The sequence below is a fragment of the Harmonia axyridis genome, chromosome 7 (assembly GCF_914767665.1).
Source record: "Harmonia axyridis chromosome 7, icHarAxyr1.1, whole genome shotgun sequence".
NCBI lineage: Eukaryota > Metazoa > Arthropoda > Insecta > Coleoptera > Coccinellidae > Harmonia > Harmonia axyridis.
This window is the reverse complement of record NC_059507.1, coordinates 30,333,262-30,360,245: the sequence shown is the minus strand read 5'-3', so window position 1 is coordinate 30,360,245 and position 26,984 is coordinate 30,333,262. Positions and strand designations below refer to the sequence as shown.

The 26,984-nt window shown below is 34.6% G+C and overlaps 6 protein-coding genes and 1 long non-coding RNA gene across 7 annotated transcripts in view; 5 read left to right on the top strand and 2 right to left on the bottom strand.

Annotated features, from left to right (window-relative positions):
• The first annotated feature begins 2,433 nt into the window (after positions 1–2,433).
• LOC123684868 (mediator of RNA polymerase II transcription subunit 17) lies at positions 2,434–5,408 on the top strand. Its single transcript, XM_045624362.1, has 5 exons — positions 2,434–2,658; positions 2,713–3,392; positions 3,481–3,897; positions 4,046–4,483; positions 5,023–5,408. The coding sequence occupies exons 1-5, from the start codon at positions 2,570–2,572 to the stop codon at positions 5,301–5,303; spliced, it is 1,905 nt and encodes a 634-aa protein (XP_045480318.1). The 5' UTR covers positions 2,434–2,569; the 3' UTR covers positions 5,304–5,408.
• Positions 5,409–6,568: 1,160 nt separating this feature from the next.
• LOC123684873 lies at positions 6,569–7,145 on the top strand. The gene is made up of 2 exons (XR_006748203.1): positions 6,569–6,840; positions 6,999–7,145. It is a non-coding gene; the product is annotated as an uncharacterized LOC123684873 (long non-coding RNA).
• Positions 7,146–7,439: 294 nt separating this feature from the next.
• Positions 7,440–8,798, top strand: LOC123684871 (RNA-binding protein Rsf1). The gene is made up of 2 exons (XM_045624365.1): positions 7,440–7,599; positions 7,983–8,798. Exon 2 carries the CDS (start codon positions 7,987–7,989, stop codon positions 8,530–8,532), a length of 546 nt encoding a protein of 181 aa, XP_045480321.1. The 5' UTR covers positions 7,440–7,599; positions 7,983–7,986; the 3' UTR covers positions 8,533–8,798.
• A 488-nt stretch (positions 8,799–9,286) lies between these two features.
• On the top strand, positions 9,287–10,486 carry LOC123684872 (peroxiredoxin-5, mitochondrial). Its single transcript, XM_045624366.1, has 4 exons — positions 9,287–9,472; positions 9,553–9,687; positions 9,835–10,058; positions 10,298–10,486. The coding sequence occupies exons 1-4, from the start codon at positions 9,380–9,382 to the stop codon at positions 10,395–10,397; spliced, it is 552 nt and encodes a 183-aa protein (XP_045480322.1). The 5' UTR covers positions 9,287–9,379; the 3' UTR covers positions 10,398–10,486.
• Positions 10,487–10,960: 474 nt separating this feature from the next.
• LOC123684869 (probable malate dehydrogenase, mitochondrial) lies at positions 10,961–13,625 on the top strand. Its single transcript, XM_045624363.1, has 5 exons — positions 10,961–11,323; positions 11,396–11,581; positions 11,672–11,878; positions 12,970–13,207; positions 13,264–13,625. The coding sequence occupies exons 1-5, from the start codon at positions 11,012–11,014 to the stop codon at positions 13,554–13,556; spliced, it is 1,236 nt and encodes a 411-aa protein (XP_045480319.1). The 5' UTR covers positions 10,961–11,011; the 3' UTR covers positions 13,557–13,625.
• Positions 13,626–14,059: 434 nt separating this feature from the next.
• Positions 14,060–15,167, bottom strand: LOC123684870. The gene is made up of 2 exons (XM_045624364.1): positions 15,010–15,167; positions 14,060–14,953 (listed from the first exon to the last, which is right to left on the bottom strand). The coding sequence occupies exons 1-2, from the start codon at positions 15,052–15,054 to the stop codon at positions 14,171–14,173; spliced, it is 828 nt and encodes a 275-aa protein (XP_045480320.1). The 5' UTR covers positions 15,055–15,167; the 3' UTR covers positions 14,060–14,170.
• An 885-nt stretch (positions 15,168–16,052) lies between these two features.
• Positions 16,053–26,984, bottom strand: part of LOC123684867 — a 98,621-nt gene continuing 87,689 nt past the window's right edge. Inside the window, exon 5 of the mRNA XM_045624360.1 lies at positions 16,053–19,415. Within this exon, the coding sequence (XP_045480316.1) occupies positions 19,341–19,415 (75 nt within the window). The 3' untranslated portion in view covers positions 16,053–19,340. The remainder of the gene's footprint in view (positions 19,416–26,984) is intronic.

Sequence of the window (26,984 nt, the reverse complement as noted above, 5' to 3'; positions counted from 1 at the left end):
ACAAAAAGGCCGCCATATTTAGGCTCAGAAACCGACAGCCAATCAAAAACGAGACCACTCTTGTCACCACTGTGTTTTGTTTATTCACTGTATCAATTTGATACACTTAGCCCCATCTGTATTTCGAAACGTACAACTGCTTAATTGAATCATCAGGTCTGGATACCAATACTGCAGATTCCTTTTTCAAATTAAATTTTTGCTACGAATTCATGAATTGAGATAAAACAGACCTCAGAATAAACCAAAATAATATTTCCATGTATAAACAAATATGCAGAATAGAGAGTAATACCAACATAGAAATAAATAAAGGATCCTGTAAAAGAGGATCTTATAACGAGTATATGTTACAGTGATTATATTCCCAGAATATAGTCACGTTGGCTATTATCATTGTATAAAAACTATAGTATGAAGACTACAATAGGTAGTACAACGTCATTCAAGTACGATCTAACTTTCATCAGCACCATCTAGTAAGTAGTAATACTATTAAAAAATTCATTCATTCAAAGCTACCTCTCTCGGAGGTTTTATCAACTACCTAAAAAAGAACAGGGCCGGGTCAAAGATAGTTTTGTTTGGTATTCACTAGTGAGATCGAAGTAATAAAACAACGAAAATAAAAATTATTTCCTATTTGTCTAGGAAACCAGAATTATTATTTTGCTAAATTCGATAACATTTAGTATATGAATAATTGAAGAAGTAACATACAGTAACATTGTTATGCATGACTTCATAATAATAATAATAATAACCGTCTTTATTAAGAGAAATTCATAGCAAATGTTTAATCAATTTTACATATAAAACTGATGTGCATCTTCAGGAAAGTTATAAGATTCAGATCAAATCTCTCCGAAGATAAGAACATTTTTTATTCATTTACATAGCATTAAAAAGATTTTCAACTTTGAAAATATTTTACTTCCATAGGTATCTTCTTACATTGTTTTCATTGTATACATACGATCATGTGTAGAGGATAACGAGTTAATTATTCAAAAAAACAAACAACATTTAAATTCGTGGTCAAGAGGGCAGTGGAGACATTAGAGTTGATTTTCTGTGATTACAAGTAGAGCTTAGCATGTGCCTAAGATAGAATCTATGGTGTGTGTACTGTTTCGATTTTGTTTCAGACTTTTTGAGATATCCACCTGTTGCTTTGGTGTTCTGCTTCACCAGAGTTCTGTAAGGTGGCGCTCTTCAGAAATTATCGAATTCCCGCTATCTGTCTGGCGCCGTTTGAAAATGAAATAGTGATTTTAGACTTTACAAACTTTCACAATAAATTACAATTCAGTTCCTATCGAATTTTTAATGAAATGAATGGAATTCAATGACAGAGTACAGAAGATTATTATGCGCATAGAATATAAAATATTATTGTTCTATATATTCAAAGGTTACGAGAGCCGAGAGAAATGTCAAATATAAACGATGTATGCGCCATCTGAAACAGACGCGATCCCTCGAAATCACGTAGGTATAAATCTGAAAAATTTCCGGTTTTGTCTGAAAGTTTTACAGGTATAAGTAGACACACTAGGTTTTCCGACTTTTTTTAAGGGTCAGTTAGGCTAATGGTCCCTTAAATGATCCCTTAGCGGTCAATTTGTATTGCACCGACTTGAAGAGACTCTTGAAGCACTCATTAAACCAACCTCAAACTGGCTAAATTTCGACCCTTAAACCATGCACACGTTTTAAGTTGTAATCAGAAACAGAAAGATTCGTTATTTTTAAAGATGAAACTTTTTGATGAGGTCCTGGTGGAGGATTTCTTTGAAGATGATTTAGAGGTCCTTGATTTTTTTTGAGGTGGGTTATCCAAGACGAAAATTCATCAGGCCCAATTACTATGAGGATATGTAGCAAATGGACTTCTTCAGAAGGTTCAGGCTAACAAAGCCTTAAGATATGAAACCTCTTACTGAGATCGAGGAGCTATTAGAATATCCAGATGATAGGTAGATAATTAGTAAATAACAATATGAGTTTTAATTATTTGACAAATACTTCTCCCGTTAAACATATTGTTCAAAGGAAACCGCCTCTCGCCGATGAACCAATATCTACTGATACTCAGATTTATGCCAGCAATGGGCACTTGATTCAGACTGCGGATTTTATGAACTTTCATGTCTCCACAGCCAGTAGAGTATTAACCCATGTATCAAGAATAATTGGATCTTTACGCCCCAGATATTTCAACATGCCCCATCCTCGACATCATATCAAAATCCAGAATGAGTTCTTTAATATTGCTGGATTCCCAAAAGTTCTAGCATATTTCTTGCACCCATGTAAAAATTGATGCCCAAACCACTTTAGGAGATTTGAAAGAGAAGAAGAAGTAAAATAATTTTGTGATACTGTCAATGATTACAGTTAACCTAAACCTCCTAAACTCGAAAAATTTTTGGATGCCGTGATTTGACATCAATGTCAACATGTTTATAATTTAGATTATAAGAAACAGGACTGAAATTTGAAATATAATATTATATATTATATTATATAATATTAATCGTTTAATTGTTTTGTAAAAACCAAAAAAATGCCTTATTCCGTTAACATATCCGTGGAAGCTCCCATTGAAAATCAAATTCAAGAAATTACATACGATGGAACTGAAATTTACCAACCGTTAGTATATTATAGCTAAGTTTTCAATTTTCATCTAATTATCTAATATTTCAGACCTCTCACGTTAACAGAGAGTTTGGCAAAGTATGCTCAAAAAATTGACTTCAGTAAGCTCAATGAGATCGAGGTTAAAAAAGAGAGTCCCGATTCAAATGATGAAGCGAAATCAGATTCAGACAGTAAAGATGCAATTCAATCGAGTTTGTGGCCTTGGGATGCTGTTCGTAATAAACTAAGAAGTGCTTTAACAGAGGTATGTGTTCTTGCTGACGTTTTAGCTATTGCTAAAGACAAGAAATACATGGTACTTGATCCTGTTCAACAAGAACCTTTGGAAACAAAATCAATGGCACAGATATATGCTAGGAAAAAAGCTTTATCTGGTGCAGCAAATGTTCTACTTACTGGGGCTGAGCGACTCAAGACTAGTCAAACGGAAGCTGCTAGGAATAGAACTACACCAGATTTTCATATTGAATTATTGAAGTTAAGACAGAATTGGAGACTGAAGAAAGTTTCTAACACAATTATTGGAGATCTCAGTTATAGAACAGCAGGTTCTAAATATATTCAGACTGGCACTTTTGAAGTTACTAAAGCAGAAGAAGATGATAAACCAGTAACTCCTCCTAGTAGCCCTGGTCCAATTGTACCAAAGGCAAACTCAGCTCTTAGGGTATCTATCCCATCAGAGCTGCAGGGTATTGCCTACATTGAAGTGATTTGTCAAAAAGGTAAGTAAAAATTAATGTTTTCTCATTTACCTATATATATATTTTATTGTTTATCAGATGAAATTAATTGAATTTTTATATTTTTCAGGTCAAGAAAACTTATGCAGTTCAAACATAAATTTACTTGGATCCGGATCACCATCATCTCACCCAGATATGCATTGGCAACAAAAGTTAGAAGCTGCTCAAAATGTTCTTTTCTGTAAAGAATTATTCAATCAATTAGCAAAAGAGGCTGTTCAGCTGCAGGCTCCCATTCCTCACATGGTTGTAGGAAATCAAATAATGGCTACTGTTTTACCTGGTATTCAACTCATTATAGGACTTCGTCATTCAACTTCAGGTGAAAGGAAACCAACTAGCTCTAGCAAGATGGAACATGATCATGTATTAGAACACTCTTTGCATCAACTATTGAGAGAAGTTCATCATAAAAACACTCATCACCCATTTCCTCATCCGGCTACCGGACCTTTGGGACCATCTAAGAAAAGAATGTGTGCTGGTAAGTTTTAAATAAAATGGTTGACAACAGAAAATGAATATTTTTCATATCAATTGTGCTAAATTGCCCAAATTTAGATTTGATATAATCGGTCAACAACACATTCATAATTACTTATGTCTTCTATATTAAAACTATTTCTTTACAGGTCCAATGGCTGCTGATCGCTATGAACTCCTAGAGATGACAAAAACAGAAACTCTGCTAGAACAAATTATAAAGCAGGCTCAACATTATTTCATGAGATTGCGAACCGAATATGTTTTAGATACAATTGCAAAGGAAGTTAAAGATCCACTTATAAGTTCACACTGGAATACTTTGAATAGTCCTACTCAATCATGCGTTAAAATAACCATTTCTACGCATGGTTATGACGCATTATGTAGGACACCGCTATTTATACATGTCGGAGAAAAGACTTTGAAATGTATATGTAGAGATGGAAAGGTTATGCATATGAGTTATGAACCTCAACAGCTCAGGAATCTCATTTTTTGTCATATGAATCTACATCAAATTTTGGGAGTGCAAGCTCTAGCTAGAACAATGGGTTGGCAATCTCTAGCCAACTCTAATCATCTAGGTAAGTGATTCTTACATTTGATCGATTATTCAATGTCGACACAAATTTTTTAAAAGGAAGAACTCATTTGATTTTGAACCTCATTTTTTCGTAATAGGAAATCTCCTAAATCTTCTTTGAATAAACTAAACATTGTACGATATTAAGAACTAGAAGGCGCGGGACTTCGTCTATGTGAAAGATCATCTTTAAATGACTTCTAATTTTTGAGTTCATTATTTCTAATAATGAAACTTTCGAATCGTTTGAAGAAAAGACATTTGACTCTCACTTAAATTTTCACATTTTACATTTTGGAATGTGTAGATTTCAACTGTAAAGTGGAAATGCACAATAAGGTATGTGCATTTATTTGAACGACATTTTTGACTTACCAGTAATTAGATGGAAATTAATTCATTTATTATTGATTTTTAGAATGATATCAAATAGAATCCTTATTCTTTTATCCTGATAATCTATAATATAGCCATAAATCTGCCTGAAAATTGCAAAACTATTTGGAAGATGACCTTTTTGAAATTTTCAATCATTTATAGGAACTGGCGCTGTTGAGCCATTAGGAAATGCAAGTTCCTGTCTTTTAGCTTCTCCTACAGGAGACAGAATCATAGCTGTAAGATGTGAGCCCCAGTCAGGAGTACAAGTATCGGTGGCTCATTCTCCCCGTACAGACTTTTTCCCAAGCCGTTTAGTCACGGAAAACAAATGGGAGCACCTTGAAGGGCAATTCAGAGATGTGAGATTGGAGAAAATGGAAGGAAGGAATTTCCTTCACAAGATGGAATTGCTTATGGCTAGCTCAACAAGTAGTTCCTAAATTGAGAAATAATTCAAGAAAAGGAATTTTTAATATTAATGTTAGATAAGATTTTATATGTATTTATTTGTTCAAATCTAAAATAATAAACTCTTTGTTATATCATTTTACATTTTCCTTCAAATATCTCATTTTTATTGAATGACATTCGAATTCTTCACAAGTTTCTTCAGAAATATAGTTGCAATCAACAAAATCATTCCACAAGATAAGTATCTCATTAATGAACTCGTAATTCTTCAGGTTATAATAATTAAAAACCCTAAGACATCGGGGGTAAATTTATTTTTCTATTTTTTCGATTTGATTATCACCTAACAATAGTTATGACCAACACTTCTAGCTCAACAGAAATAAGTTTTATGAATTGGTCGCAGTGGCGCAGCCAGAATTTTGTTTTGGGGAAGGGTTTAAATTAAATAATTCATCATGATAAAACAGAAATAGGAAAGTTGAAGAAAAGGAAAAATGAAACAAAGAATCACTTTTATCACTGACTAATCTTTATATCCATAATTATATAATTTTTTCATAAATAAAATATCTAAGGTTTGTGCCTGACAGTTTCAAAAAGTAATAAAATAAAAATCTTAACATAAATTTGATAAACATGATCCAGCTTTTTTTGAACACATCACTCAATTTGTTTTTTTTTTCATTCTTATGATTTTTTTCCTTTTATCTCTCAGCTTCAGTTCGTACGGCACCCAATTTCCTTGCTTTTGGATCATTCCCATGGCTTTCAAACGCTTGGAAATGGTTGTTCGGTCAACTCCCAATGCTTCAGCAAGTTCTTCTTGCGTTCGACACGAATCTTCATCAAGCAAAGTCGCCAATTCTTGATCTTCAAAGATTTGCGGCCGCCCGGAACGCTCCTTGTCTTCCACGTCGAAATCGCCACTTTTGAAGCGTCGAAACCATCCGCGAACACTTGAATCATCGACACAACCTTCTCCATAAGCTTCCTGAAGCAACCGATGCGCCTCGGCAGCAGATTTCTTCAAATTGAACCAATTAAGTGAAACTTCCCGCAAATGACGTCGACTCGGCTCAAATTTCGACATTTTCACGATTTCAAAAATTTATGATGCGAAAAAATTTCAACTAATGTGTTAGTGTGGAATTGTTGACAGATGAATAAGCTTTGATCACAGAATAGAGAGGTATTATTCTGTGCTTTGATTATGACATATGTAACCATTAAATACTCGCACAGTATTGGTGGCGCCATCTCTTACAAAAAACGGTAAAGACTTATTCACACACCTGATATTTATACTATTCCTAACAGAATGTAACCGAAATTGAGCAATATCCTAAGTGAAAAAACAAAACCAAAGGGTATGGTTTTTTTCACTTTATTTCATAGAGAAAAAAAATTCTCTTTATGAAATATGTGAGATTTGCTTGCCTTTATTGAACGCATAAAAATGAACATTGAGAAAAATTAAATTGTTAGTAACTTTGGGAGGACGGGGATTGGTTTGGTTGTGATCAGCCCCAAATCGGTAGTAATTCCTAATTCGTCGATGGATAGGTAAAAAATATTTATGAAATAAATTTGGTTCTGTATATTACCACTTTTTTTGTGTGAAATGTCTAAAACATTTTATTTTATGAATTTAGACATTTTAATTTTATGTGATTACTAATTTATTGTACGAGTATGAACAAATTTTCTGTCACGGATTTCAGATCTGAATAAAGGCTGATGAATTATCACTTTGAAGAAAATTAGATACCTGTCCTGAATTAAAATTATTGGGAGAATTTTTTCAATATAAGTCTTTTACAAAATGTGTAAAATTTCAGAATAATCAATAAATTGTTTGGAAATGCAAATGTATGGATTTTTTTCCAACCGGAAACGGACCCGAAGCCTACACTGTTGTCAAATGGTGTAATTAAGCAGTAGAATTATAGAGAACATAATAAATCCATTCGAAGTTTATTATGTTATAGTGAATAGAATTTGAATAAAATAATCTAAAATATAATATTGGAGACATAGGTTTTTACCTCTGTAAAATCAATAAACTTAGTATTCAAATAAAATATGAAATTTTCTTTATTTTTGTCGATTTGGCAATGATGACAAGCCAATTTCTCTGTCAAAGAGAATTCTCGATTCCTATTGGCTGTTAAATGCGTTACAGCTTCAGAAATTGCCGTTGCCGGCGTCATCGCGTCACTCGGCCATTCACAAGTTGTTGTTTGATCTGCAAGTATCTAGTAAGCGTTGCTACAGAAATTGTCATTATCTTCGTTTGATCGACGTCCTACTCTTCGAAATTTGGTAACTACCTGTACAAACTAGTTCTTCGTCTACGAATCTTCGTATTAGAATTATCATATTTTACATGTTTTGTATGTAATCATCGATTTGGCTGCGAATACTGTACCAATGTCCTAAAGTGACGCCCTTCCGACATTTTGTTTTCGAATTGAGATCATTATATTGCAAGGGATAACAGTGCGTCGAACTCACTTCAATCTACATAATAGCAAAGAAATCATTTCTTCGATTTAGTCAAGTACATTCCATCATGCATCAGCAATCTTCAAAGCTTTACACAATCTTCGAATTAGATCTTGAGTTTTATCTACGCACAAAAATACGTATTCGCCCAAACGATTGAATAAACTAATATATCTACGAAATTATTCTACGTTCCACAGAATTATGGGTGACCGTGACCATAAAGGCTCCACGGCACGAGTCTACGTAGGAGGACTCAACGAAACCATCAAGAAGGAAGATTTGGAAGGCGAGTTCGAAAAATATGGCAAACTCAACTCTGTGTGGGTTGCCTTCAACCCTCCAGGTTTTGCTTTCATCGAATTCGATGAGATGACCGACGCTGAATCGGCTTGTGATAGTTTGAACGGCACAGATATGTTTGGTTCAAAATTAATTGTCGAGATTGCAAGAGGAAGATCACGACGTGGAGGTTTCAGAGGAGGTCGAGGCGGTGGTGGCTACCGTGGAGGTGGTGGTTTCAGAGGAAGACCCTCTTTCGACAGATATGGAGGTCCACCAAGAAGAAATAGTGGAGGCCCAGGAGGCGATAGATTTGGAGGAAGAGATCAAGGCAGAAGAAGCGATGGTTTTAGAGGCAGATCCGACAGTTACGGTGGTGGTAGAGGAGGTGGTGGTCCAAGAAGGTTCGATGATAACCCTAGGTTCCGATCAAGGTCTCCAGCAGGAGGCGGTGGCCCAAGACGTTAATTTTAGGTATTTTATTGAGAATAACCTACATAATTGTTTTTTAATTGGATGATCTGTATGCTCATGTTCTTAATATTAGTTGTTTATGTACATTTAAATAGGACCCTCGTTTCTGTCGAGAACCATTGAATGACTTATATTTTGGCATGACTGAGTGATTTCAAATTGAAATTTAATATTAAGGAAGCATATTTATTTAATTAAGCATTATGTAAATGCTATCATTATTTTATATGTTTTGACTGCAATAAATTAGTGTAAAAAGGTATTTTCTATTGCTTTTACCTCTTTCTCTTTCATATCTGTGGGGTGACCCATATAATTCATTGTGATAGTCTCGTTGATTATTGACGAAAATTATCAATATTAATAAATAGAAACGATTTCAAATATTTGTATAAAGATGCAACTTTTCTTCATTGCAACCAGTAATTTGCAGAAATAACTTATTGTCAAGGGCTTTAATATTTATATGGAAAAAAATTAATTTCGTTTTATCGCTCTACTATAAGATCAAATATTTTTATGCAGTAAAGGTAAGAATCTCCTCTAAAAAAAAGAAAACGAGACGAGAGTTACCCTTTACAGGTGGAAATTGTGAACTCAAATAACATTGCTGAATAATTTGAAAGTTTTCTACTTTGAGTAAAATAAACATTCAACTTCCGTAGGATATTGCTTTAATCGTGAGAGAAGCAGAAAATAATAATTTTATTGTCCAAACCATTACCTTAATTTTTTTATCAAGTAATATTGCGTAATTCTGTGGTTTTTAATCGATGTTGGGAAGTCTGCACTTATTTTCAAGGTTAAATTAGTATGACAAGCATTCCGGTAAGAATATAAAATGATTGTCAATAATTTTTTATCTAGAAAGGTGCTACTGTCAGTGTGCAAGAAATCGATATTGCGTTTATCAGCAGCAAATATGTCTGTAAAAGTAAGTGTATACTTTTTTACTGAAATTACTAAGTGCCAGTCAATTTAATTAATTCGAATTGATTTCTGAAATTCTTATAGGTTGGAGATTCCATTCCCAGCGTCGATTTATTCGAAGGTACTCCTATGAATAAAGTGAATATATCCGACCTGGCAAAAGGGAAAAAAGTAGTTTTATTCGCTGTTCCAGGAGCTTTCACTCCCGGTTGTTCAAAGGTGATTATTGAGACTAATATGTAAATTAGGGAATTTATTATGAGCCACATTAATCATTTGACAGTCAATCATTTTTTAACAACTATCTCAAAACTACTTCAGATTTATAATATCCTATAATTTGAATGTACTTAAATAATTTCGCAGACCCATCTACCTGGGTACGTGAAAAAGGCTGATGATCTCAAAGCTCAAGGTATCAGCGAAATAGTTTGTGTCTCGGTGAATGATCCTTTTGTTATGGGAGCATGGGCAAAAGATCAAAATGCTGAAGGAAAAGTTAGAATGCTTGCTGATCCTTCTGCAGAATTGGCTAAGAAACTAGATTTGGCTGTGGAAATTCCTCCTCTTGGAGGACTGAGAAGTAAAAGGTAAGTCCATTCTGATGATTTTTGACTATTTCAGAGTTTATTCATTTCTTGAATCCCTTATAGACACTATCTAGATAGTATTTATATGTAAAGTTAGAACTACAGAAAAGAAAAACACAACAGTGTAAAAGATCAGGAACATAAAAAAATCAGTCAATTGTTTGATAACCATAATTGAAATTCAAGTACTCGTAAGAAAACTAAATGAATTTTTTACATCCAGATTCTTGTATTTCCAGGTATTCAATGGTCATCGATGATGGTAAAATAACATCTCTTCAGGTTGAACCAGATGGTACTGGTCTTTCTTGTTCATTAGTAGATGCAATTAAACTGTAATTTGAAAGATTTGTAATTATTTAAAAACTTGCTGTGAACATTATTCCTTTTCTTGTAGATAGACTAAACAATAAATCTTCTTAAACATTTTTTTTTCTGAACCATTACATCCCTGCTGTTGAAAAAGATTTGAATCATAACAATTGTTTTCTTTGAGTATTACTTTTTAACATATAAAGAAATTACAAAATTTATTCAAACTAATTCATTTTTCAAAATATTTTATATATAAATGAATAAGCTTGGGAATTTGTAATTTGAAAATATACTTCTGGTTTCATTTGTATATGTGAGATTTTTATAAGTGTAGACAAAATTCTGAACTTCTGTGAAGTAGTAATATATCGTTTGACCTCAAATCGATAGCATTGAGTATTCCCAGTTATTCCCATCTCTTATTTTGAATAAAATCTATTTTGTGAAGAAGTTTCGAACGAAATATCAATGAAAAGAAAATAATGTTACCTAATACATTATTATTGAACATTGCCAATTGAAGAAAGCTAAAAAAGTTGATATTGTGAGTTAGTTTATCTTCGTCATTTGTTATATTTCTTGTCATTCTGACATTTCAAAATGTGATAATTCAGAACATAACTACATCAACATCAACAATGAACTTATCAAAAATTCTTGTAAGAGCCAAGCCACTGAAATCATGCTGCAGAAATTACTTCAAAAACATATCACCTCCTCCCTTATGTCCTCAACCACCACCTTATAGGTTCACTGTAACACTTATGGATGCAGCTACAGATATGGGTCAAGCTTTAGGACTTATGTTGAAGCAAAATCCAATCATTGAAGAGTTGAGGCTGTACGATGACAGAGATACCATAGGGATTGGAATGGATCTCACTGATATTGATACTGCAACAAGAATTCTCGCTTTTACAGGGGAAGAAAACCTCACAGAGGCTTTGACGGTGAGTTTTAAGAAGTTTTGCATATGGCTCGTACCTGTATCTAACCTACTTATTCATGTGTCTAATGTTCAGAACACAAATCTTGTCATTAACTGTGGAGGTCATTCAGCGAACCCTTTTGAAAGTTACGAAGATCTTTTCGAAAGAAATGCTGAATATGTAAGAAGAACTGCAATTTACTTGACTGAATTCAACAGAAGAGCAGTTTTTTGCATTGCTCGACCACCAGTGGAATCGATGGTGCCATTGGTGTATCAGGTAAGAGTTTAGAAGGAGATTCAAATAAATATTAATTATAAGGTAATGGAAAATGGTCAATATTTTTCTGAGACATCTTACTTTTTTCAGGAATATTTAAGGGCAGGGGTGAAAGTACCAGAAGTGAAAATTGTCGGAGCTGCTAACTATCAGTCTATGAGGGCTAATTGTTGGATTGCAAAATTTATGAAGAAGAATTCTTTCAATGTTACGTGTCCTTTAATCGGAGGGGTATCTCCAGAGACTGTTGTTGCCGTGATATCCGGATCTAATCCAGGAAGAAAATTGACTGACCCGGTAAACATACAGGATGAACAAAGTTTCTTCTGACAAGCAAACTTGCAAACGAGACATTCAGAACACGGTTGGGCTGCACTAACTTGGTATACATAAAACTTTAGGAACGGTATGCTAGGAAACTAGTCTTACATAGTCTTCTATTGTCCCACTCCCATTGTGGGACTGCTGCCTTTTATTGGTCTTTTCCAATCCCACAGAAAGGTTTGGGACCAACAGGTGTTGATTCTCTTTTTGCGAGTCAACCTGCTTTTTCAATACCACAATATCCAGGTACCTAAAGCAAAGTTATTTTATTGCCTCTTGCCAGTTGTTTAATGGTATTACAACCTTCTCATGTCAACAGAGAATCCTGGTTTCAGGGATCGCAGCTCGGCCTAGCTGTCTGTAGTGACGTAAATATGCGCCCCTATGAAGTTTCTTTTAAGACACTCTTGAGCGCAAATATAGACTGCTAGTGTCTCGACCAACTTCCCATGGCTTTAGAGATCCTCATTTTAGCTCTATACCCCAATACCTATGCCTCTCTCTGATTTTGAGCCACATATACGGTATAGCATATGGAGGACTTTTTGCCCAATGGATATACGAAGTTTATTGCACTGAAACAGTCATCAATGTCTTTTTCAATGAGTATTTTCAAAATCGAAAATAGAAGGTTTTGCCAAGAGGTTTGAATCTAATTGATTCAATATCCCCATATGTCCGATATAGTTTCCCGGTTGAAGCTTCCCTTTGCAGCAGGCTACTATCCTCCTATACAAGTATAAGGGAGGAAAATGAAGTATAACCTCAAGCGTTGCTGTGAGAGTTGTATGCATAGTTCCTGTAACACTAATACAGCAGGCTGCTGCGTGTGGTGACCTCTTCATTGTGTTTGCTCTACAGCAAACAGAGACATTTATACAGGATTGTCCAAATAATGCCTATTGTTAAATCAATACAGTTGAAGATGTTTGTAATGAGGTGTTACAAAGAGATGTAAACCAGTTTTTTTTGCTAATACCTAGACGTGTACAGAAGTGTTTTCTGGGTGTAAAACTTCTGTCACTGAGTATATCATAATAAAAGGGTTTTACATACAATTTCAGAGAATACTCAATGCTATTCAAGAAGGTACAGCTTACGGCGAAGAGAACGCGCTAGGGATCAGACTTCACGAAGATGGAGGATCTGCAGCATTTGCACCTGCTGTTGCTGCATATCGCCTAGTCAATAAAATATTGAAAGGATTTCGAGGTGACGAAGACACCTACGACTGCGCCTTTGTGAAGCAGGAGGGTCACCTAAAAAAATTTCTGCCCTACATGACATCTATAGTGAAATTTGGTAAGTTATAGAATTTACTGTGAGCATTGTTCAATTTAAGCTTCAACTATATTCAGGTAGACATGGTGTTTATGATACGCATATGATGGACATGGTAGGGAGCGAATTGTATCGTCTGAAGAAAATCTACCCAGTCTTGAGGGCTTACATTCATTTAGGCGAGCAATATGTTCATGGGCTTCCCTTACCACTTGGAAAGTTACCATGCAGTAAACCTTGCAATATGACTAAAACTAAAACAGTTGAAGATGCAAAAAATCCCCTTAAGGTAAAGATAGTGGACCCTACTGTGTACGATAGATGTGGTAGAATTGAAGAAAGGAGAGACTATGGTGAATCATGCACATGATATATTCAAATAGACAAATTCTCCGAAAGTCATATATTATTTAAAGGATTAATATATGATTCAATTACATTACGTATATTTTATTGTATGTGACTAGTTGGAATTGATCATTCAAATGTGAAAAGCGTGGCTAAAGGGATAGTCGAAGTTTTTTTTCTAACAAAGTTTTCATCATTGTCGATCCATCTCTACTAACACGGATATCAAGCGTCACACTATGATAAAATTAACAAAGAATGGGTCCTATATGCTTCATTTCAAATGGAATATAGTGTAACAAAATTATATGTTATATCCAAAAAGATTTATTGAAAGGAAACTAAGTAATTTTGAATTCAGGCTCAGCCAATCAAAAACGAGACCGCGCTTGTCGCCACTGTGGTTTATTAAGTCACTGTAAAGTTAGATATGAAACAGCTCCATCTTCATGTTGATTACTTCACAAAAAAAAATAAGCTTAATTCTGATTCCAAGTCAATGCTTTATATGTATGAATTCCAAAATTAATGTTTTCACATATATTGATCCCTTGATTTTCAAAATCCACATATGAAGAACTGTTATAAAAGCATACTATAATAAAGGAATTTCACAATGGACAATAGGTTAGTAATTCATTTGGATGATCCGGGCTTTACTTTATGTTTGACGGATTTAAATAAGCTTGCACTATAAGGACTTCCGCTTAGTGGTCGCCTAGTATAACCCTTAAAAGTAGATTCTTTTTTCAAACAAGGTTTCAGTGGATAAGAGCCACCCTTAATATAATTACTAGGAGAGTTTTTCTTGTATAAACGAATACATCTTGGCTGCTGATAATGAGGTTTTTCCTCTGACTGTTTTTTACTGTTAAGTATGAAAGAATCGGTGTGCCTCAAGAATTTTGAGTCTTTAGGTTCTTCTACATTCGATATGCTGGACGATGTATCAAGGTCTCTATCGTCTTCTGTCAGTTCATCTATTCTTGACAGCGGTTTTGAGCGTTTGAAGTCGAGAGGAATAATTTTATTTTTCACTTCAATCTGTTCGTTTTTCATATTGAAATTTCTGTCGCCATCACCCCTTGAGCTTTTTTGTGTTTTGGGTATTGTTCTTTTATCTACGGTCTTAGTCGTTTCCATAAGAATACCGTTTTTGTTAGGTTTCCATTGAGACCAGTAAGTTTCCTCGATTCTATCGAGATCCATCTTTTTTTGCGTTCTGTTGTCCATTTTTCCATTCAGCTTCTGTATGGATAACCTGAGAGGATTTCTCTCCAGAAATTCCAAATAGGTGTATTGTGAATCGGGTTCCAATATGCTATGATCTAATTTGAACGGATTATGTATGCTATGTCTTCTATTTTTGTCAGTTGATAGTTTTGGTTGGTCAAAACGTCTAGACCAAAACACACCTTCCTGAAAAATACTGTTTTACTCAATAACAATATATCTTGTAACGGTAAAATCCTTACTGTTCTGCTGATGTTTAATTTTGGTCGAACAAAAGTTGTAGCCATTCAAAATTAACAATATCGGATTAAAATGAGAGAAACTATCATAAGGAAAATTTATATTGACTGTTTGTCAGAATTCTAATCTAAATTGATACACATTCTTGATCGAGTTTTGAAAATTTCTATAATTTTATAATCACAGACGAATATATACAGGGCGTTTCACAATAAAGTCCCATATTTGATACGAAAATCATAGAGTGCTCAAACCTTTTGCATGGTATTTTTTATATTCTCAAATTTATTCTGGGATAAGATAAGCTTTATTTTATGAGAAATTGATGAAAAAATTTGAATTTTCAACAAGAAAGTGGTATTCCTTTATATTCAAGAAAATATTGAAATTAGTAGTGCTTGATGGTCTCAGATACATGATTTGTTTGCTTCTAAGATTATATAATAGAGCTTAAAGTTTCCATAGACTTTACATAGGAAAATTATTCTGCAAGCTTTAGGTACTTTCCACGTTTTTGTAGCTACTTCTTAATAAAGTGCTGGGACCACTAGAGTTGAAAATCGCTCATTAAAATAATCGACACTACTCGATTATCGAGAAAAAAAACGCTGGAGAATATCAAATGTTGCAAATGACACATGCATAGATTCCATGTTCCCAGTAACTACAGATAATCAAGGTAATGACCAAGAAGTTGCTCTAGATGGCTAATGAGGACTCTATTTCCTTTATTAAAATACTGTCGTTATGTGAAGTCTCATTCCAGCTTAGTGGTCATTCAATAATGATCATTTGGATGGCGAATAACAGTTGATTCTCTGAGGATAGAATTGCAAGGTAGGTATGGTATGGGCTGGTATCTCCAAGATTTGAGGTTTAGTTGTGATATGTTGAAACAATCACATTCTAAAGCAAATATTGCGAAAACGGTAAAAAGTCAGGTATTTCTTGAAATGATTGATTTGTGGTTATCGGAAATTGAAATATGTAAACAAAAATTGTTGTGGAATATCAAGAAAAAGGAATATCAACTAAACAATTTAGATAAATATGATAAAAAATATTTATTAAGTAAATGGTTAGTCAATAAAAAATTATTTGTATTGCAACTAACAGTAATTTAAATCAAGTGTGCCAGTAGTTATATAGAACCATGAACAATTCTATGTAACAACATAATTATCACATCTTCGAAACTACACTAGTAATAAATTCACAACAGTTGCTTACGCAATACGTAAAAATACTTGAAACATATCACTGATTCAAATAGTAAGACTTTCTATACCCACTCAGAATGAAAATATTCAATACGAGATTTGTAACCTTAACATTACACTTAAATTGAAATAAATCACAAAATTATTCGAAAATTTCACATAAAAATAACTGAAACAGAACTGTCTACATCATACTTATTGTATTTTTATTTAATCTATGTAGTTTTATATATACCTACAGATATACATATAAAAATTCATGACTTCATATTGTAAATATTTTCGACATCCAATAATTTTTACATTCTATTTTACAACGAATAAACTTCTTCGACCGCTTTTCAGTTCTTAAACAATATTTCTTTGAAATTGGGTGACAAAATCGACTTGAATCACTCAACTTACTAAGGTACAATGGTTATTGGTCGAATCAGCTCATTCAACATTCAATGATTACAATGAATAACACAAAATTATCTGGGCAGTTTTCAATTTGGACAATTGTTCGAAAAATATCTATTCTTACATACATACACACCTGAAGAGCTTAATGTTATCCTTTGAAAATATTGTGATGTTAAAGTTTGCACTATGACAGGTACTTCTGACTGAATTGGATGTTTTGAGTATGGCAGAATGAGCTTTGTACCATTTTGATATGTTTTCTATCTATCTTTATCGAATTGAAATAATAATAGCTTTTGTTATAATTCAATAAAAAAAAGCTAAGTATGATGGAAAATGTATTTCGATCCAGACATTTCGTTTTCTTTTTTAGGTAGGGACATAATTATATATCAATTAAATAGATATTCACTTGATAGAAATGCATTGCTTATCGATTAACATCTTAAATAAACACTTTTCACTTGATATTTTAGACACATCAAATCAATTATATAAAATAGAAAATGAATTAATTTCACAATTATCCATTTTTATTTACAATTTCGTCCATTCTCAAAAATGATAATTTCACTGGAATAATTTTTGATATATAATCAGATACAAATAACATTTGGAAAATTTATTATTGACTGTTTTCTTTACCCTGATTTATAATTATGTCTTAAATATAATAAACTGTGAACATTAATTCCTTTCCAAACAATTTTTATGAGCAATAAAATTCAATTCGAACAATGAAAATCCCTTTAGATGTTTGAGGTGATATACTTCCATCAGCTCTCAGTACTGCAGTACATATATCATGCATATATTGAGTCGAAAAACATTCGATTTACATCAATTTTGTGCTATTCAAAAAACATTGTCAAAAATATGAAGTTTAGTAAAAACCAATAAGTTCATATAAAATTACACTTCACACAATTTAAAAAAGAGTCTTTTATATTCAATTTGTTGAAGTCCACAATGCACATTTCGGGTGTAATAATCCAATTAGATCGGAAAACTTTCAAGCACCTTTTCTCCCACTATTTTTGATTTGACCAATATTTCATTCACTTTATATCTACCGATATTTCGATCCATTTGGTTAGCCAGCATGTTGAGTTGTTTAATTTCATAAAACTACCACAAGACATTTATTAGTAGTGCCTAAGATGTATTTTCTAAATATGGCAAAAACATGGCTTTTCATTTCGAGCAAAATATTTCTCATGTATTCATAAATTTTTGAGGACCATAGGAATTTGATGATTTTGTCTTTATTCAATCTGAGATAATTTTGAAGAATATAACTAATTATTCATAAGTAAAATGGATTTATGGAACTACGAGGAGAAGAGCAAAGTTCGATTAAAGGGATAAGAGGAAGATTTTTAGATAGAATATAGCCTATACATATCTAATATGTACATGAAAGGAAGGCCAAAAAGAGGCTTGTTTTAATATTAATTAATCTTTTCAGACTATTTCGTTGCATTAATGCTATCCTGTAGAAAATATTTTACTCGAGAAATAAAGCATAGTAAATATTGTAATCTAACACATATAGATTTTTAAAAACTAGTTATTCTGTATGAAACAACTAAAAACTATTATTGAGAACCTTTTTACCTAGAAATTTCTATGGAATAGGTATGTATCAGAAATACATTCAGTTTTATAGTGAGTGCATTGGAACATATATCGACATTTCATCAAGGATTCTAGTAGTTCAGACAGCAAATACTGAAACTTATTTCATACTTCATTACAAATTGTAGCAGGCCATTATGAAAATTATTTTTACTTTTATGGACCTTTATTAGAGGATGAATCATATGACCTTTAGATGAGGTTTGCATTGAAGTATGTAGTATTTCAGCTTGATTATTTTGATCACCAACTACTAGATACCTGTTGCTATATGGTAGGTCTGTTATATAACTTTAAAACTTTTTCTATTGGTAATTTTCAACAAATTTTGAGTAGTACCTGAAAATTATTCTCTGCAGTAAAAATTAAAACACACAATCTCAGAATCAACTAAAATATTAATATTTCTTACATGTAGGAATGATTATTCCACTTTGAGGTTATCGAAATATTAGTTATTACTAATATAATAGGTACACAGTTTCAGTCTGAGAATCCCTTTGCAACCTGCAACAACAATCGAAGAAGTTTTCAACCAGTGACTAATTCCTTAGGCCCACTTTGAAATTCGTGCCTGGCTTCAAGTTGAAAACTCAATTCTCTAATTTGAATGGAAAATTCCAGGATTGTTGTTGGATGAAGAGACTCTCTGATTATTTATGCATCTTAAAGAAGCATACTGAGATCTAGCTGAACTCACAATCCAGGCTCTCTGGTAAGACGAAGATTTAGTCCACCTTATCGAACTAAATGAAATCTACACATCCTTAGTACTGACCGTCAAGATCCAATTACAGAAAAAAATTATTAGTTAGTGTGAGGTGAAAGGGTTTTGAAAATTTTATTGAATTCAAGGAGTAGATCTTTCCCCGCACTCTTTTTTTTTTCTTGTTTGTATTTGACCCAGGCAGAAGGTGCACCATGCAGATTCTCGAGATTGCGTCTTGCAGGACCTGCGACCTTCAAAGGTCCAGATTAAGAGTGAATAAGCATGGCAGGCTCCCGAGAAGGGGACCTTCCTGGTTGTTTCTACGCAAGAGGGGCGATAAAGAGCGCCCTCTAAGCTTTCCTCACCAACAGTAGACGGACCATTCGCCTCCGTGGTCTCCAGCGTGACCCCATGTGGTCACCGACATAGCCTTCACCTGAAAAAGGTGAAGAAAAATATAAGAAATTAGGAGATACTGAACTGGAGTAAAAGTAGTAAAAGACATAACTCAACATTATGAAGGGTTTTTTTTTCGAGGTATATAACTTCAAGTTGGCATTACTGTTCAAGATGGCGACCGATTTAACAGCTGTCAAGTGATAAATTCTCAGTTTGGTTTGGCAATTCATCAAATTCAGTCAAACGATCATCAAGTAAGGCGTAGATTCGTCGAATGGGCCCAAAATAAGATTGCTGTTGTTCCCGATTTTCATAAGCGAATTTTGTTTAGCGATGAAGCGCACTTCTGGTTGAATGGCTACGTCAACAAACAAAACTGTCGCATTTGGAGTGAAGCTAATCCTCAAGTGTATGTCGAAACACCGTTACATTCAGAAAAACTGCGCTTTATGGGCTGGTGGAATCATTGGTCCGTACTTCTTCAAAAACGATGATGGCCAGAAAGTTACAGTCAATGGTGATTGGTATAGAGCCATGATTACTAACTTTTTCATTCCTGAATTGAACAACCATGATGTCCAGGAGCTGTGGTTCCAACAAGACGGCGCAACATGTCACACAGCTCGTGCCACAATCGATTTATTGAAAGACACGTTTGGTGACCGCCTAATTTCACGTTTTGGACCTGTGAATTGGCCTCCAAGATCTTGTGATTTAACACCGCTAGACTACTTTCTGTGGGGCTATGTAAAGTTATTGGTCTATGCGGATAAGCCACAAACCCTTGATCATTTGGAAGACAATATTCGCCGTGTTATTGCCGATATACGGTCACAAATGTTGGATGAAGTCATCGAAAATTGGACGTCCAGATTGAATTACATCCGAGCCAGCCGTGGCGGTCATATGCCAGAAATCATATTTAAAAAGTAATGCAAGATTATCTTGCGGATAAATGAAATTCATGTCAATCGAATAATCGTTGTGTTATTGCAATTTAAAGTTCTATAGCTCTAAAAAAACACCCTTTATAATAAATAAAGGCAATTTCTGTTGGCAACTGAAAGAATGAGAAGAGAAAACATCTATTCTGGACTTCTATACATATTCTATTTCATATCAACACCCAAAATCTCAACTCAGTCGGTTTTAATTGGAAGCAACAGTGTAAAATGTCTCTCTACGAACCAAATTCTACTATACCTTTTGCATTTTTTCTGATTTTTTATGGGGGCGAGTATCAAGGGCTGTACCTTTCAAATCGACACACTGTATAGATCTATCTATCCAGAGAACGAATGCTCTATTCTTACAATTTCACCATTACCATAATACAGCATCACCGTCTTTCCTAGATAACCTGATCATCTGATATTCCAAAATTTCATACATCACGTAACGTTGAACCTGAGTCCTGATTATATATTTTAATAATGCTTTTCCCTCTCCAAGCCCTACCTAAGATACTAGTCCGCCAAATGAGTCTTCACTTCAAACCACGGTTATTATGTAACTTGTTGAACTATTTTTTGATCCGCTCCAAAATTTGCGACGGAAGGAAGATGTCCTTGCACTCTTCATTCTGGTCTCTTCAGACAGCGCCTGGATCTCTTTGATGAGGGGCGCAGGGACAGTGGCGTGTCATCGAAATTTGGACAGGTGAATTATCAAACGATTATTCAGATTTGACCCGTTTAATTTGATATTCAATTTTATATCTGAATTATTAAGATATATATTTTTTGTTGTTGTAGGCTCCCAGCCTGTTTTTTCCAACTCAATTATCCATCTCATTAGCAGAAATTCAGAAAACAAACTTCAAGATCGTCAAACGACGTGAAACAACCGATGACACCAGGAGAGCAATAGTTCCCAAACCTTGGATTTCAGCAGGTAGATACAGAAAACAATAAATATACTACTGGTTACTATAAATTTGACATTTAGGAAAAATATCGAATTCCAAATATTCAAATTTGCATATTTAATCAGGAATCACTCAAAATAATTATATGTCATTCTATATAATTCTAGTGATCAATAGTTTTTTTTTCGTTTGATTTTCTACACTCGATCGCTATGCAACGCGAAACACGCAGTTTGACCCAAGAGGAATGTGCCCAAGCGGTAGTTTTGCGAGAAGAAGGGTGGACATACACAAGAATTGCAGAAAGGTTTGGAGTTTCCCATATAAGTGTGTCCAGAATGTTGCAGCGATTCAGGGAGACAGGTATGAATGTCCGAAGACCAGGACAGGGTAGACCACGGGTAACAACTGCCATTCAAGAACGTTACTTGAGAGTTTCTTCGTTGAGACAACGGTTTGCAACCGCTCGCCTCCTTCAAAATCAGCTTGAGCAAACTCATGGGGTGCAAATTAGCACTCAGACAATAAGAAATCGCCCCAGAGAATATGATTTAAGGCCTCGTGTCGCGGCAAAAGGCCCAGCTCTTAACCCAGCCCATCGAAGGGCGCGATTGGATTTTGCGAGAGAGCATTTCCATTGGGAAGATGCTGATTGGGAAAGAGTTCTCTTCACAGATGAGTTTAGATTCTGCCTCTACCATTGTGATCGACGTTCCCTTGTATACAGACGTCCACATGAAAGATATGCTCAGTGCAATTTCCTGAATACTACTGGTTTCGAAGGAGGATCGATTATGGTATGGGATGGAATATCTTTGACTGCTCGCACAGACCTAGTGGTCGTTGGTAATGGAGCTATGAATACTGATAGGTATATAAGGAACATTCTTGAAGAGCATGTAGTGCCATTTGCCCCATACTTTGGTGAAAATTTAATTTTTATGGACGATAATGCCAGACCCCATCGTGCGCGCATCGTTCAGGAGTACCTTGAAGAGGTTGAAGTTTCTCGAATGGAATGACCAGCAAGAAATCCAGATCTCAATCCGATTGAGCAGGTTTGGGACAACCTCAATAGAAGGCTGAGAAGTTCAGAAAATCATCCAGTTACTCTTAATGACTTAGGAATCCAACTCAGAGAAATCTGGGAAGGATTAGATTAGAACATTTCAAGATCACTCATTTTGAGTATGAACCATCGTTGCCGAGCTGTAATTAACGCAAGGGGTGGAAATATTAAGTATTAAATCACTTATCAGCATTCCAGTATTTTGAAAATTGTTTATTTCTCTTCTTTCACATAAGATTCGGTGAAATCCTGAATTTTTCTTGCATTTAATGTGTCTTGTTTTGTTCAAAACCTTCCAGAGAGAACATAAAAATAAGTTATAAAGTCAATGTAGAGTTAACTTTCATTAAAATTGAGATTTTCAGAATGTGCGTTAATTTTTTTGGGCAGTGTATATCACAATCCGACAAGGTAATCTAACCATGTTGGGGACATGTAAAAATTGCGTATACTCCCTCTATCTATGTTTATTACTCTATGGCAATACATAATGCAATATTAAATACCGCAAATATCTTCCATCAGGAAATTCTACGGTAGTGTAAATAATAAAGCATTGTATAAAATCTGGGGGCTCTTCAATACCGTAGATCCTGTCGAGCCAACGTCTCCGAACGTCACTGGCGTGCATTTTAAAGCGCCCTTTGTGGCAGATTCTTCACGGACATGAGACGGGGTCGCATTTTAGGAGTCATTTCAGCGTGAATTACAACCGAGATCTGAAGTGCTTCCCAAATATATCTCGGATTGGGACTGGCGAATACTTCATAATCGTAATGACCAAAAAAAGTCTAAAAAACTAAGGAGTAATGAGGCTTGCCTGCCTTTCGGGAATTTTTCACCGGAATTGACAAAACAATTCATAGCGCGACGTTTTAGAGATGAGCTGTTATGCATTCCTTTGAATAAATGAGTTCGTGCCTCTTTTGTTTTTTTTTTCCTGCAGCTACTGAATTTCCGTTGCGCTCGCAGGGCTGAACTCGGTTTCATTCTTTTTTTTCGAGCGAAAAGGCGCGTTTGCACCTGTGGTGGCTTGAAGTGTTGAAAAAACGGGTTTGGTTTATGAGCGTTCGTTCCCTGAAAAGAGCTCTATATCATTTCGTCACGATCCAGTTTCTGCCAACACGAGAACTCTTGAACGGAAGAACTTTAAGATTTCAGTTCCAGTGAGACGTACAGAGTCATTTTAACAGCAGTTCCATAATCGAAATTAAAGTCTCCTTTTCATGAGGAGTCTTCTTTAAAAATGAAATGAAACCCTAAACAAATTTTAGGGTTAAAGGAAGCTTAGAAGTGTCGTTTATCATGAAGTCCAGATAGATGTCATACAATAAGCTATAAGGTATTTGTAAACCTAACGTCATCGAAATATTAGTTGATTTGTGTCTGCATCATAAAGTTATTCTCGATTGAACGTGTGAGCTTACGAGCCAAATTCTTGTCTTTTGCCATGGTTTTAATTTTCTGCTTTAATATATAGAAATCTGCGGCTGAAGCTCATCGGATGCTCTCAAATACCTATGGTGAGGCTGCTATTAGTGAAAGAACGTGCCGAAAGTGTTTTCAACGCTTCAGGAACGGTGATTTTGACGCCAAAGACCAGCATGGCGGTGGAAGAGAGAAGATTTTCGAAGGTGCGGAATTGGAGGCTTCACTTGATCAACACTCGTGTCAAACGCAAGAAGAATTGGCAGGATTTGCAAGAATTGGCATTGGGAGTGACGCAACAAGCTATTTCAAAACGCCTGAAAGTCATAGGAATGATTCAGAAACAAGGAAATTGGGTGCCGTACGAGTTGAAGCCGAGATATGTTGAAAGGCGTTTGTGAACAGCTGCAAGCATCTGTTCACAAGGCAAAGACGGAAAAGATTTCTGCATCGCATTGTGACTGGATACGAGAACTGAGTTCATTACGATAATTCCAAGCGCAGAAAATCATGGCATTATCCTGGCCATGCTTCCACTTCGACGGCCAGACCGAATATTCACGGTTCCAAGGTCATGCTCAGTACTTGGTGGGACCAGCTCAGAGTAGTGTATTGTGAGTTGTTAAAACTGACTAAAAAAATCACAGGCAATCATTATCGACAGCAATTTATGCGTTTGAGCTGAGCATTGAAAGACAAACGGCCGCAATACATGATAAAGTAATTTTACAACATGACAATGCTCGAGCACATGTTGCGAAAGTGGTCAAGACATACTTGGAAATGTTGAAATGGGAAGTCGTACCCCAATCGCCATATTCTCCAGACGTTGCTCCCTCGGACTATCCCTTGTTTCGATCTATGGCACACGGCCATGCTGACCAGCACTTCCGATCTTATGAAGAAGTAAAAATTGTATCGATTCGTGAATCGCTTCAAAAGATGACTAGTTTTTTCAACGCGGGATTCGTACGCTGCCCAAAAGATAGGAGAAAGTAGTGGCAAGTGATAGACAATACTCTGAATCATGAATGTATTACCAGTTTTTCGAATTTCGGAAAAAAACGGCGGAAGCAGAGTTGTACGCTCATGTAACTAGCGTGTTCGAACCCCAAACGTACCTACTCTAGAAATTTCAAATATTTATGTTGTTTCTTTCAAATTATTTCGTGTTTTTGATCACAACTCAATTCATTGCATTTTTATTGAAATCAATGAAATATTTCCATAAATATCATTTAGTGATTTTTGCATTGGTGAATGTTGGTTGGCAGAACTGATTACTTCAAGGCAAATTGATGAATTGACAGATAAAGCCGTGGCGGAAAGTTCGGAGTACCAACATATAATAATAAAATATAACCATGAAAACTGTGCGTTTCTGATATATTCTCGCACGATTTTGTTCTACAAGATGTGGAAGAATGAACGGAATAACCACAGAATTAGAGAATAGTTATTTATAATACAAGTGCAGAAGGCATTGATATTCTTCCACGAGTTCAAAATTCAAAAACGAGCCACGAAGTGGCGAGTTTTGGAATGAACGAGTGGTAGAATGAGAGTTCTGTACGAGTATTATACATTATTTTCTCTAATTCATTGCATTTTTATTGAAATTAACGAAATATTCCCATAAATATCGTTTAGTGATTTTTGCATTGAAAAATGTTGGTTGGCAGTACTGATTTCTTTAAGGCAAATTGATGAATTGACAGATAAAGCCGTGGCGGAAAGTTCGGAGTACCAACATATAATAATAAAATATAACCATGAAAACTGTGCGTTTCTGATATATTCTCGCACGATTTTGTTCTACAAGATGTGGAAGAATGAACGGAATAACCACAGAATTAGAGAAACAACGTTATGGTATCTAAAATAGCTAGCATTTCTAATTTCGTGCTTTTAATGAAACATTCCGACAGGCGACAATGATCTAGAACCTATTTTTGAACCGAAAAAACGTTTCATGAAATTTTCTCTTATAATTCCTGAGACAAGCTCTTCACATCGGTAGGAATACATTATGTTGTTGGAATTCAATGCTTTCAATATATGAATACTTCAATATTGAGACACCTAAACAATACACTAGACTACTAAGTATACATATGCAATTCATATTATATTCTGCATTTCCAGATTAACTTTAAGTTCTACGTAACACCTTGCGACCTAGTTCATGTGTATAAAACGGCTATTCAAGAAAGTACATGCGAGATAATAATTGCGCTCATTTAAATATGGAAATTAACTGTGATTTTATTTGGCTTTATCAGAATTGCTTACAGGAAGTATTATTTGTATTGTTCACTCCGTTTGTGCACAACATTTTCGAATTGATAATAATGATAAGTGCATTTTGGTTTATTATTTTCAATTAAGGACTTTCGGAATCATTCGAAGAAAAAATTGTATTAACCACGAAATTTGGTACTTAAATCGGTTGCTGTACGACACTGATTCTCCTAGCTCGAGAACAAATCTATTGTTTCTGGAAAAAATCCAAATTATACAATTTCAGAATTCTCTCAATGATAAAACCGAAAATTCTTCCATAAAATAATAATAATAATAACCGTCTTTATAAGTTAAGCTAAAGCTATTCCCCCACTTTTACCTGAACCAATACTCTTTTTACTCTTTTTTAAATCGACACGGCAGCAAAAAATCAGACCCTTTTACGGTTTTTGAGTTTGCAGTCTCTGAAGTGAACCTATTCAGCTCAACAGTGTCTTGGCAATGTCTTAGCAAAGCACTCATCTATTATTCTGAAGCATCGAAACTGTATAAGCCTTAGACAACGTAATTGATTTTGAACTTCTGTAATCTGCCAAGTTATTATCTATGAAAGTGAACCCACTAACTTAGCTCAAACAGTTCAGATAAGCACTTCTCTGCATTCTATATGTACATATATAATCCAATTCAATTTATGCTTGTAGTTATATATTTTCTTGAGCATGAAAGAGGTAGCTTGAAATATTTTTCATAAAAGATTCCTTCATTTTGATTTATTAAGAAAAACAACACGAAAAAAGGGAGTGATGGTTTATATATAGTAAAACTTTCTATTTAAAATCAGAGGAGTGTCAAAAATAATAGTTGAAACTGAAAAAACTTGATTCATCTGATAAAGGAAAGAGAGAATAAAAAATAAACTTATAAAACAGGAAGAAAAAACTTCTATCTGGAAAAAGGTGGTGATAAAAGATGTTATTGAAGAAAATGCAGAAACC

Coding starts and splice junctions, on each gene's coding strand:
- LOC123684868 (XM_045624362.1), top strand. CDS start 2,570: ATGCCTTATTCCGTTAACATATCCGTGGAAGCTCCCATTGAAAATCAA. Junction 2,659..2,712: donor GGAACTGAAATTTACCAACC/GTTAGTATATTA, acceptor CTAATATTTCAG/ACCTCTCACGTTAACAGAGA. Junction 4,484..5,022: donor AGCCAACTCTAATCATCTAG/GTAAGTGATTCT, acceptor AATCATTTATAG/GAACTGGCGCTGTTGAGCCA.
- LOC123684871 (XM_045624365.1), top strand. CDS start 7,987: ATGGGTGACCGTGACCATAAAGGCTCCACGGCACGAGTCTACGTAGGA.
- LOC123684872 (XM_045624366.1), top strand. CDS start 9,380: ATGATTGTCAATAATTTTTTATCTAGAAAGGTGCTACTGTCAGTGTGC. Junction 9,473..9,552: donor CAGCAAATATGTCTGTAAAA/GTAAGTGTATAC, acceptor AAATTCTTATAG/GTTGGAGATTCCATTCCCAG. Junction 10,059..10,297: donor GGAGGACTGAGAAGTAAAAG/GTAAGTCCATTC, acceptor TTGTATTTCCAG/GTATTCAATGGTCATCGATG.
- LOC123684869 (XM_045624363.1), top strand. CDS start 11,012: ATGAACTTATCAAAAATTCTTGTAAGAGCCAAGCCACTGAAATCATGC. Junction 11,582..11,671: donor TGGTGCCATTGGTGTATCAG/GTAAGAGTTTAG, acceptor TACTTTTTTCAG/GAATATTTAAGGGCAGGGGT. Junction 11,879..12,969: donor GAAGAAAATTGACTGACCCG/GTAAACATACAG, acceptor ATACAATTTCAG/AGAATACTCAATGCTATTCA.
- LOC123684870 (XM_045624364.1), bottom strand. CDS start 15,054: ATGGCTACAACTTTTGTTCGACCAAAATTAAACATCAGCAGAACA. Junction 14,954..15,009: donor AATTAAACATCAGCAGAACA/GTAAGGATTTTA, acceptor AGTATTTTTCAG/GAAGGTGTGTTTTGGTCTAG.